We start from the raw sequence: 12,866 nt of genomic DNA, 5'->3' as shown, positions 1-12,866 counted from the left end.
ATTGACAATAAAGAGTTATTAAATATTTAATAATGCTTAAAATTGAATAGATATTTTATTGTTTTTTAATAGAGTCCTAACTTGAATTTTGCAGAATTGTATGCAAAACAAAACAAAATAAACAGTTGTGGTAAATTGACCAAAAAACCAATGTAATAATTAAGCAATAAAAATACCTTCAATCTCCAATTGTCTCCTACTTCTCTTTTTATTCTATTTAGCCAATTTTCATCAAAATATGTTGGATCTCTGAAAAAATAAAAGCAGGATATTTTGTTAAAAGTATTTTCTTTCAATCTCTCTCTACACACACACACACACACACACACACAATACCATGTCTGCTTACACAAAATTACAAGTTTATCAACTAAAAGTCCTGTAATTCTGATATTTAAAAAATGGCTTTTACGGTATATTCCATGGCAATCAAGATTATTTGGAAACAGTTTCTAGAAATTTGAATAGCAATGACTTAAAAATATTTTCATATAACATGAAGTACAAAACACTCACATTAAATATAAATGTTTACATTTTATTATTAACCCACCTTTTTTATATTCCAAAATATTTGATAAATTAAGAATATTTTTCTTTTCTATACCAAATTATATAAATCATTCACAGGTTTATAGTTATTTAAGTCCTACCTGTAATCCTATTCCTATACAGCTGGCTATTCAAGTTATCTTTAACATTTAATTGATATCAGAGTATAAATTTCCAATCAAAATCTATTATGCACTTGTAGAATTCATATAATAAATCATCTTAAGCACTGTCTGTAATTCTCTTCGAAAATTATTTATTACAAAATTTTATATTTAACAAAAGCATAAATCAGAATTCACAATTTCCCATAAATCATGGATCACCAAAGCCAGAGCAATTACTTTTAATTGACATGTTATACATATGCAAACATAAAATAACAATTCCAGATATGAGAAAATGTGATACATCCTTCTGTTAATTTAATATTTGAATTTTTCAGTAATTTATTCAAGAAGAATAATTGACCATACTTTAGCAAACTATTTTTTAATTGTTATCAATAAATTTCCACTGCTGAGTTATTAATTGGATGAAAGTAAAATATAACAAGTTCCTTATTATATAATTTAATAGTATATTTCATTTCCTTGTTATATAATTTATCCTAATATGATTCATCTTTTTACAAAATAACATCCTTTACTCACATCTGAGGTCTACTTTTAGCATATAGAAAAACTCATGCACCCTACCTCAAGAGCTTGTTTTTGAACAAGTAACTTCTCTGACTTAAAAGTGGGAAAACCAGTTTAGGTATTCATACAGAACTGTCCAAGACAGGGGTGGTATTAATTTACTTTCCCTACCAGTTTGCAAATGTGAGTGCACGCCCCCCGTCCATGCATGCTCCCGGCCTCCCATGCATGTGCTTTGCTGGTCCGTGCACCTTCTGTGCATGCGCCTGGCCTTAAAAACATGCATAGAGCTGGGGCGGGTGGGCAGGCCCACCTGCGATTTCCGTTACTGGTTCGGGCAAACCGGTCCAAACCGGCTGAATACCACCTCTGGTCCAAGCTATCTTTTCTGTACCTAGGTTCTTATGGGTCAAAGGATTCTATTTATACCATTATGCCTTGGCATACAATTTAAGAATTGCTGATATAGTACTTTTTTGGGGTATGCCTTTCTATACCTACAAAAGCTGTTTCATCCTACTATTTGATTAACAAGTTGAAATGTTAGTTGTAGAAGCATGGGACAAACTGGAATTGTCTTTCCCCTAGACATTCTTTTTAAGTTATTACATTCACAGTTTCCACGCAAATACATGTATTTAAATGCATATTTGGAAAAACACATTTCATTGTGCTCACATTTCCCTAATTGTAAGATAGGAAGTGAAACTTCCCTTAACACATGAACCTCTAATCAATATTACTAGCAGAAGTAGAGCACAACTATATTCCATTAATGAATATAATCATGCACTCTTGAATTTGATATAACAAAGTTTATTAATGTTGGTCACCTTAAGGTTGTATCTTTTGAAATAGCTGGGTTTACATATGCTAAACCATGATTTATTTTAATCATGGTTGTTGGAATAACATCAATGAGTGAGCTAACCTATTATACTACATAATAATGTATAACAAACTCTGCTCCGCCTGACTTGCCATACTTAAAATTGACACTATTTTTCTGATGGAGAAAACTGAATATGAATAAACCATTTATTTACAAAAAAAATCATCTTACATCTTTTGAAGTATTTGAGCCATCACAACTCCATTTGTTAAATCTTCTACAGTCTGGCATGGTGCTTCAACATTAAATGTCTGGATCTTGAGGAGAAAGAAAGTTATATTTAGTCAAGCTATCTCAAATGCATTACACCAATACATCAAGAGATTTCAGAAGTTGTACAAAGAGCTGCTGGAATAAGTGCCAAAAGTATACAAGTTAAACCAAAGAAATAAATACAAGATCTTGATGATTATTGACACTGTAATTAATGAATGGGTGAATTTATTTCTGTAAACTTGAAAGACCCTATTTTAGCATCACATCTATACGAAAGCAATTCTTTCTTTGCCCTTTAATTAGATTCAATGGATTAAATATAAGTAATATGTGTAAAAGCAACATCTGAAAATATTTATTCATAAACTACCTTCAAAAACCACTAATACCTGAAAAAAATATACAAAAATCACGATTAGTTATAAATCTTCTCTAAGAAAATGAAGCTCAGTTCAAAGGAGACTTTTTAAAAATATGTCCTTTGTCTATTTGAACTGAATGTTCTTCATCTTTTTGCCAATTTTTTTGCTATAAGAATTTCATCAGGGTAGTGTCTGCTCAGAAATTACTGAAGTGTTAATTGATTATTCCCCAAAGAAAGAAAATCACAAATATCTGCATAACAATAAAGCAGTAGCTGTATGTAGCAGTTTAATGGTTTTTCAGAAGCAACATGGAATTTGGCCTTTCCTATCGTTAAAAAAAAAGTGGGGGTGGGGAGACAAGAGAGGACAGGCTATTCTCTTCTTCCTATATTCTATGCCAAAAAGAGAAAATGCATTTTACAAAATAGTCTGGAAGAGGGTGAAAGAAGCTAATAATCAATGGCAGCATACTTAGCTTCCCCTCCAAAAATGAACTTTTGTGAAAGCCCTACCCTCTAATGAACCAGTTCTCCATTTTACTAGATTATAAACTTTTTTTGCCATTCAATTTGTTTCTAGTTCTATTCTTAATCCCAAACTGCAAATGAAGAAGAAACAACTAGAATATTTAAGAGGTCTACTTCCTTTTATTAAGCAGATGTTAAGGAATCTGTCTAGTAACTCATAAAAATGGAGGCACTGCAGCATCATTGATTTGTTCTTCAATAACTTTTGACTGTTATAAAGCTGAGTATAAAACAGAAAAAAAAAATAATAATTGACAATGTTATTAATGATTTTGAGCCAGTCACTCTCTCTCAGCTCAACTTATTTCACAAGGTTGTTATTATGGGAAAATAGGAAGAGCGAATATTATATATGGAGACTTCAGTCGTAAAAAATTAAGATGGGGTAAAGTTAATAAACAAGCAAATAAATGGTCATATATTGCAGCTAGGCTTATTTTACAACTACGGTATCTATCTCATTGACTAAAGTTCAAGAGACTAGCGAAATAATCAAGCTGAGAAGAAGTCTGAGGCAGAATTGGGGGAAATAGTGATCTCGTGTTATGATGAAATCAACATACATCCACTAAATGGAATTCCAACACATAGGGGATATAAACTTGGTAAGGTGTACAGTGGTGTTTAAAAAAGTTAACATTCTGAATGTTCAATATTTCTACATAAATATGACCCAGAACGCTATCTGTTCTCTACACAAGTCCTAAAAGTAGGTAAAGAGAGCACAATGTCAAAGATATTATACTTTTTCATTTTTTCATTGAGGAAAATTATCCAAAGCTATGTACTTATATCCAGCAAATGTATATAAATCTTTGCTTTCAAGTACTGGTAATTGATATGTATCCCCACTGGGTAGCAAAATCTGCTATATTTCTGATAACTGTTGATGACATTATCTTTGAGGAATTTTAGCCCATTCCTCTTTAGAGAAAATTTCAACTCTGGGATGTTGGCAGGCTTCCTTGTATAGAAAACAAATAATGTTAGATTACATTTATGCAGAAATATTGAAAATTCCAAAGAGCTCACAAACATTTAAGAACCTTTTTATGTGCGCAGAGGTGTACGTGTCACAAACCAACAGAAGAACTAAAACTTGATTACAGCCATTTGATTGACTTCAATATTTTTTAAAATAAAATATTCAAAATATCTATATAACAGAATAACAGAGTTGGAAGGGACCTTGGAGGTCTTCTAGACCAAACCCCCTGCTTAGGCAGGAAACCCTACACCACTTCAGACAAATGGTTATCCAATATCTTCTTAAAAACTTCCAGTGTTGGAGCATTCACAACTTCTGGATGCAAGTTATTCCACTGATTAATATATGGGTTAATCAGTGGAATATAATATCCACTGATTATATAAAGCAGGAGTGTAAAACTCAAGGCCCGGAGGCCAGTTCTGGTCTGTGGAGTGCTTAGATCTGGCCCGCAGAGCCACCCTGGAAACAGCAAAGGACTGGCCCGTGGTGCTTCTGCCAGCAAAAATGGAACTTGGGATGGCCATCGGTGGTCCTCCAGAGTTCTGTTTTCACTGGCAGAGGGTTGCAGAAGGCTGTCGCAGTCAAAAACAGAGTTCAGGAACCCATTTTCGCTGGCAGAGCGCTTGGGCTTACAGGCACCCCCAACACAAGTTACATCGAGCTGGCCACATCCACCCCGGGCCCCCAAGGTCAAACACAACCCTGATGAGGCCCTCAATGAAATCAAGCTTGACACCCCTGATATAGAGCATCTGTATGAGCCTAAGAAAATAAATGATTCAATATAATTCCCAATTTAATTCCCATTAAATACCAACATTAAAACATATCCTTCTGGATTATAAATCCTCGACCTTCAACCACACTTGAGCCTAAAATTTTTGTTGCTAAGCGAGACATTTGTTAAATGAATTTTGCCCCATTGTAGAACTTTTCGTGCCACAGTTGTTAAGTGAATCACTGCAATCGTTAAGTTAGTAATACAGTTGCCAAATTAACTGGCTTCCCCATTGCTTGTCAGGTGGTGGCAAAAAGATCACACGTAACTGAGACACTACAACCATTCTAAATATGAACTAGTTCTCAAGCATCCAAAATTTGATCATGTGACCATGTGGATGATGGAACTGTGGTAACAGTAAAAAACAGGCACTTTTTTCAGTGCCATATAACTTGAAACAGTTACTAAATGAACTGTTGTAAATTGAGGACTACCTGTACTTATTTTTTGTTGAATTATGAAATTTAAACATCTTTGGATCAAAATACAGTAACTGTATCTCAAACAATTTTGAATTGCTAATACTATATACAATCGCATGAAAACATTTGGACAGCCCTAGTTTAATTGTATGTTTCAAGGAATTCTTAAGTGAAGAAATGCTGACACAACCGGCATGTGGTACTTAATAGGAGATCTTTCTGAAAATTTGAATATACTTGACATATACAATTGTTCTCAGCACATACCACTGAAAATAACTTCTTTTAATAGAAACAGGAATACTTTGTATAATGGCATATAAAAGTATAAACAGTGATATGTTTGCAAATTTACTTAAAAGGCAATGTTTCCATATTGAGATTTTCCACCTCCGGAGACCAAAAATATTCAATCAAAATCCTTTTTAAAAAAACCAGGAAGTTAACATGCTGTAAAAAGGAGAAACATTTTTAGCCTGCTTATGTTCACTTAAATGCTAAATGGTTTTATTTGGAAATGTTTTAACTGAACAAGCCTAGTTGTCCTACTGCCCATTTAATCCACTCTAACCAGTTTTTGCAATGTTCACAAACAGGTTAGGACACTTGGGTGGACATGAGAAGTTTTCTGAACATCTCAACTACAGGTTTAATATATTTTGTAGCACGTAGCTGACTTTGGTACATGTCAAATTGTAAACAAGATCAGCCCTGCTTATTAATGGATGGCAGAATTACTTCTGAACCCCATGGTTGTAAGTTAGACTGGTAAGTCAAATGAAAAAAAAAACCTTAGAAGAAAGTAAATGACAAAGCACTTCTGTAACATTGCCAGAAAAACTGCATCATGTAATTACTGTTTCATGACTCAAACTTAGCTCTCTTAATCTAAATAAGTTTTTGGTAATTTTGCAGAATAATTCTCCTGTAATTAATTATAATCCTTTTGAATATAAATTCTGAAGTTATTTTTTATTATAACTATCAAAATCAAGCAAAACTATTACAAAATGGAATAGGTTTTTTTTTGCTGCTGCATGCTCCTTGGACTTAGCAATATTTTGATAATTTTATTGCTATGAGCTGCCTTAAAATCAAAGGAAGTAATATCGTCCATTATTTATATACTAACATTTTCCACAAAATCAATAGTGCCAACATGAACAGGTACAGCAAAGCCTTTCAGACATCATATTTGTAATGCAATAAGACATGTTTTATCTGATCAGAAATGACTTGAATGGTTTATATTTCTTTCCTCCTCATTCTACCTTTTGTGTAGTCTCTCTATTTCCTCAGCACAATAGATCCAATTTTTTTGTGGAATCTGAACTAAAAAACTCAGAAGTTTTTTAAAAAACTCAGTGCATTTCCTAGTTTGGTCAATGACACATAAAATTTCCAAATTAAAACAGAAAAAAGAGAGTGTACAGGATCCATTCTCAATCTAATAAATCGGGAGTTTTCAAACTTTTTCAGACTATGGAATTTGTTCCTTAAAATTTTTTTTCAGAACACTTGACAAAAAGGCAAAACTCTAAGAGATAGAAAATGACATCCATTCCAGTAAACAGAGTAATTTTTTTTTACCTTTAGTCTTTCTCAGAACCCTGATATGTTTGCTAGGATACTACAGAATCCAAGTTACTAGAGTTCCACAGAACAGTTTGAAAACCCCTGCAATAAACCATGATGTACTAGAATTTTTTATTACATCTGAATTGGGCTTCTGTTTCTTGTTACTGAGACACACAAATGGCTCTTTTAGACTGTTACTATGCTAAAAGTCAACTTTCAAAACCTACTATTTCACTACTGTATGAAAAAGAATGCACAAAAAGTTGCAGATAATATTAATTCTGTGTATCTGCTTCTTTGGATGCCAGGCCATAATGCCAAACACCAGTAATAAAATAATAAAAAAAAATATTTTGAACTACTGAGTCCTGAACAATATTTGAGAATTAAAGACTATGACAAAGATAGCTCAAGTTAGGAAATACGTTGATCAGACCTTTTTTGTGAATTTTAATTGCTACCAGCAAATTATTTCTGCACTGTGTTATTTTCTATCGTATATTATGTACTGTATGCTACTATAAATTATTTTTTATATTCATTAACCATTTAGAAATTAGTATGAAATTCCTCGATATTTTAATTTCTATCCTATCTTGGATATGTTTTTAAACACAATACAATTTCTGCAGTTAAAATTAATACACATAACGAGAAATCTGAAAATATTTTCCAAACATTTTGCTACAGTTATATTAGTTACTGTACCCAAATATGTAAGACTTCAATTCTGGGTCAAATAATGATACATTATAACAATATTGCCTGAAAATTTGTGAGTTACCTATTATACATTCAGATTAGCAAGCCTATGAGCAATATCAAAACCAGTCAAAATAATTATTGATTTTACATATGACAACTTTCTAGGGTATTATATGGAAATACTTGAAAATCTGATTTATTTGAGGGCTTGGCTTCAGTGCAGAATTTACATTACATACTTTTTTCCAAACCTGGATAACCAAAGGATCCATTCACAATAATGAATGTGGAGCCTGAGAAATATATTTAATGCTAGTGTTTTGTGTCTGAATTAAGCTCTTCAGAGGAACCATAAGAAGTTTGGTAACAGTTGGCTCTCGCTATATAAAGTAGTATAAAAAAGTTTAGTACTATTTTCATCATATCTACAAAATAGTAACATTTTATTTTAAGTTATAAGCAGGTTTAATTAATGATTACAAGCTTTACTTTTTCTTCTCAGAAATTGCACTGCTTTTGGTTATAAGAAAGGGAAAAAAATAGTGGCCCATAAGACAAGCTGATATTTTTCCTACAAAGGCTAACTTTCTAAGTAGGCCTCAAAATACTGGGATGGGGATGGAGCTTCCATCTACATAATGTTCCTTGATCACTCAGTTTTCAGTACTGAATATTGTTGACTCGTTCTAGTCCAGCTGTGGGAGTTAGCAATGGGAGGTACAATGCTTCAGGGATTCACCTCCTTCCTTAGCAGTCGTTTCCAGTTGGTGTTTGCAGTGGGGGGAGAGATCATGTCCGTAAACCCACATTTGTAGGGTATGTCAGGACTCGACCCTCTACTCTCTCCTGTTCAACATCTACATGAAACTATTGGGTGAGTTCATCTGCTAGTTCAAGGTGATCATTCCTATGCTGATGAAACCCAACATTACATCTTTATCCTGACAGCGCAGTTGAAGCTGTCAGTATATTGACCCAGAGCCTGGAAGCGGTTCAGGTCTAGACAGGACAGGACAGACTTTGGCTCAGCCCTACAAAACTGATTGGCTGTGGCTGTTTGGATCCCCTAGGTCAGTGATGGCTAACCTTTTTGCCATCGCGTGCCAGGAGAGGGGGGCGGGGGGAGGGTCGTGCATGCATGTGCCCACGTGCATGCGCACGCAACTCCACCCACCCCCGCTCCTGGCACATGTTGGCCTGGTAGGCCCATTTTTTTTTCTTACCTGATTCCAGATCCTTTCTATGGATCTGGGAGGGTCGAAAACAGCCTTTCCCACTCCCTTGGAGGCCCTACGGAGGCTGAAAGGGCCCATTTCCCAACTCTCGGTGGGACAGGAAGTGATGTTTTTTGCTGTCCCCAGCCTCCAGAACCTCTCTAGGAGTCTCTAGGAGCCTCTCTAGGAGTCTCTGGAGGCTGGGGATAGGAAAAAACATCACTTCCTGTCCCACCGGGAGTCGGGAAATGGGCCCTTTCAGCCTCCGTAGGGCCTCCGAGTGAGTGGGAAAGGCTGTTTTCGCCCTTCCCAGATCCATAGAAAGGATCTAGAGCCAGGTAAGAAAGAAAAACGGGCCTTCCCCCCCCCAGGCCCTCCAGAGGCAGGAAACAGCCTGTTTCCCTACTTCTGGTGGGCCCAGAATGCCCGAAAATCAGCTGTCCGGTGCGCGCATGTGCCCCAGAGCTGAGCTGGCATGCCCACTAATATGGCTCCGCGTGCCACCTGTGGCACGCGTGCCATAGGTTCACCATCACGGCCCTAGGTTGTGGATGTTAAGACTGGTGTGCAACTTGGGGATCCTTCTGGCATCGCAGCTATGACTTACAGTTGGTGGCAGCAGTGATCAGGAGGGCCTTTGCAACTGGGGTTCATTTTGTGCACCGGTTGCATCCTTGTCTCAATCATGAGGCCTTTCCGACATTGACACATGCCTTGATCATCTCTCAATTAGATTACTGCAATGCACTCTACATAGAGCTGCCCTTGAAGATTAATCCCAGAGACTACACCTGGCAGCAGCACAAGCATAAGCAAGCACATAAGAAAGCAGTTTTCAGACTCCTTTATTTACTAATAAAATTATTACTAATTTATTTCCAATAAAATCTAAGAAAAGTCATTGGAGGAATTCTAAAATAATTTAGTGCATTATACACCAAACTATACCCTAAATCAATGTTTTATAAACCCCTCTCCACTTTTAAGAATTGTGGTGGATTCCAAAAAACCTTTGTTTGTATGGATTATGATGTTTATCTATATTTACCGTATTAAAAATTAACATTGAGACATTTGCTACTGCTTTTCACAATAGTTTGATGGGATTTTTACTACATCATTTTTCAACATAGTTGTTGATCTTGCAGATCCTTAAGGTGGTCTTGAGGATCCCAGGGATTGTCAGACTGCACTTTGAGAAATGCTGCCCCAATGTCTATAACTTTATATAGTTAATTATAAAATAATTAGTTTTATAATTAATTATAAAATAATTAGTAATGTTTCATGCCACATGAAATAGAGTACCATGGAGTAATTAATGATAGAATCCAGGAAAAGACATTTCTAGAAATATTTTAAATCAATGATACTTCGATACTGAATTGTCTACTTCCAGAAGCATTTGATGCTTTTGTCAACATAATGAATGCAGCATCATGTGGTTGGAATGCAAGCTCTCCTCTTTCATATATGTACATGTACAAAAGAAATGGGGCTTGCAACATCACAGTATATTATTCTCATTCCTCCTCACCTGCCCTCTCTTTAAATTTTTATTTAAAGTCTAGATGAAATCAGAAGATAGTCTATTTCTAAAAATATATTTTCTTCATAAATTTAATCAAGAGCAGATCATGCTTAAGTCTGCAAATGGCTTATAAATGAAGATCCAGTCATCCAGGCCAAAAGTATTTTAAAAGGTTAAATCACAGCAACTGGACCTAAGTTTATTAAAGTTTTTCATTTTGGGGAGAAACTCCCTGCAGTTTGTATGGCAAGAGTTGGTTCTTTCCAACCACTAACTCCCTGCCTACCCAAATTCTGACTGAAGAAGTTACTTGGATGAGTAATGAAACATCTCAGTTTTTAATAAACTTTTGTCCAGTTGTCATGATTTAACCTTTTAAGATAGATTTGCAAATGGCAGTAATTTATGCAATCTCACTTGTAATAGAATATTTTCTTTATGGAAGAGCCCTAACACTTCTTTTGGGAGGATTAGGACAAACATGAATAACTGTGTTTTTAATATGGATTTATGCATGGCAAGAATGTAAACATTTTAAATGCCCACACACCTACCTAACTGAATGCGCACAGACTGGTTTGGATACAACCCTGAAATACTATGCATGTTGGGACTCATCTTCTCTCTCCATGGTACCTTACAACATAGAAACACCCAAAACATCTTCAATAGAAAACTGCATCTTTGTACATCAACAAACAAGCAGTCCTGTACAAATAACTCCTCTCCCCCACTAGAAATACTTATGCATGCCCTACATGAAAGGAATGCAGAACACCTATTCAGAATGCAATCACAACAGGATGTGGTAACAGAGTACAGAGACCTCAAACTAAGTATGAGTATACCAAACTAGATAACATTTTAATATTCTTGGCTGGACAGATTCTAAATAATATTTCGAATACAGATATTTGCCGCTATTGCAAAGATTCTAAATAATCTCCGGAGGCATAAAAATATTAACCACCCTGTACCCAAAGAGCAACAAGTCTTAAATAATAAGTATCTCAAGGTTAACTCAGCCTTCCATTCTTATATAATAGAATGGAATATAATGGAATTATTTATTGGCCAAGTGTGATTGGACACACAAGGAATTTGTGTGTCCATTGTGTCCACTGTGTGTCCAGTGCATAAAAAGCTCTCAGTGTACATACAAGCAGTAAGTGATAAATCATGATCATAGCCATCATAAAATACATTCATAATAAATCATAAGATATAAACACTATTTAAAAAATAAATAGCTCTTGTGATCTGGCGAGATCCGGCCATGAATGGCGTGAATGAGTTTTTAATGTTTTTAATTTTTAAATGTTTTTTTTTATATTGATTTTTTTTAAATGTATTGTGAGCCGCCCTGAGTCTTTGGAAAGGGGCGGCATATAAATTGAATTAATTAAATTAAATTAAATTAAATTAAATTAAATTAAATTAAATTAAATTAAATTAAATTAAAACGAGGACCCAGATTGTTGGCGGGTGGCAATAGGCTGACACTGCAAACCGCTTAGAGAGGGCTGTAAAGCGGTATACAAGTCTAAGTGCTATTGCTGTCTCTGCCCTTTCTTTCCAGGATTGCACAGCCACGAACCAGCCCAAACAGTCAACTTCTTAACCAACAACGGGGGAGGGAGAAAGTCCCTACAGCACTTGAAAGACGTGAAATGCATTTCAAGGAAGGCAGACACGGGAGTGGGAAGGAAAATGCTTTTGAAGGGATTGAAAGGACAGATATTTTAACTCAGCCCCGGTTAAAAAGAAAAAGAAAAAGAAAAGGCAGCATCCCTGCCTCCGCCAAGAACAAAAAGAAAGCTGCGCGGAGCCTTTCTCGCCCATCATTGCAGCCCCACCGGCCCCTGGTAAGACCTACACTCAGAGCCATCTGCAGCCCACCTACCCCAACCTAACATTCCCACTTCTCACGTTCAGCGCCCCCCCCCCGTCCCCCCCCCCCCGTGCATCTTCAGCCCAGAATTTAAAAAGCAGAACTTCAGAAGACTCACTAACGCCCCGCTACTTCGGAGACCGGCTCGCGGCGGGTGACAAGGAAAAAAAAAAAAGGCACGCAAGGCCGAGCCGGGGCGGCGGAGGCTGCCGGCGACAGCATAGGCGTTGCTCAGCCCGGGGCCTCCCGTCACTCACCCAAGTGAGCAAGCTCTCCCCGAGCTCGGCCCGCTCCAGACTCTCGACGTTGAACATGGCTCAGGGCGGGCGGGCGGGCAGGCAGGCAGGCGGACGGGCTTCCCCCTTCCAAAGCAACCGAGGTGTCTAACAGGCGCCTTCCGGTGACACCTCCGCCTTTCTCGCCGTCGCCCTTTCTTCTCTTGCCCGACACGCCAAACCCAGGCCGGCAAAGAGCCGCGCCGGGCCGGGCAGCTGTAACGCAAGACACGTCACCGGGTCCCGTCGGGATCCGCCCGCTCCGTCAGCCCCCTGGCCCTCACC

At 36.7% G+C, this 12,866-nt stretch overlaps 1 protein-coding gene across 1 annotated transcript in view; it reads right to left on the bottom strand.

Moving 5' to 3' along the window:
- HOOK3 (hook microtubule tethering protein 3) overlaps positions 1 to 12,824 on the bottom strand; it is a 56,421-nt gene extending 43,597 nt beyond the window's left edge. Inside the window, exons 1-3 of the mRNA XM_070938532.1 lie at positions 12,564 to 12,824; positions 2,257 to 2,342; positions 177 to 249 (exon numbers count right to left, since the gene is read on the bottom strand). Of these exons, the coding sequence (XP_070794633.1) occupies positions 177 to 249; positions 2,257 to 2,342; positions 12,564 to 12,620 (216 nt within the window). The 5' untranslated portion in view covers positions 12,621 to 12,824. The remainder of the gene's footprint in view (positions 1 to 176; positions 250 to 2,256; positions 2,343 to 12,563) is intronic.
- Positions 12,825 to 12,866: the final 42 nt, after the last annotated feature.

The sequence above is a fragment of the Pituophis catenifer genome, unplaced genomic scaffold, assembly GCF_029215685.1.
Source record: "Pituophis catenifer annectens isolate HBS135680 unplaced genomic scaffold, rPitCat1.0.hap2 SCAF_2, whole genome shotgun sequence".
In the NCBI taxonomy this organism is placed as follows: Eukaryota; Metazoa; Chordata; class Lepidosauria; order Squamata; family Colubridae; genus Pituophis; species Pituophis catenifer.
This window is presented reverse-complemented; position numbering and strand designations above follow the sequence as displayed.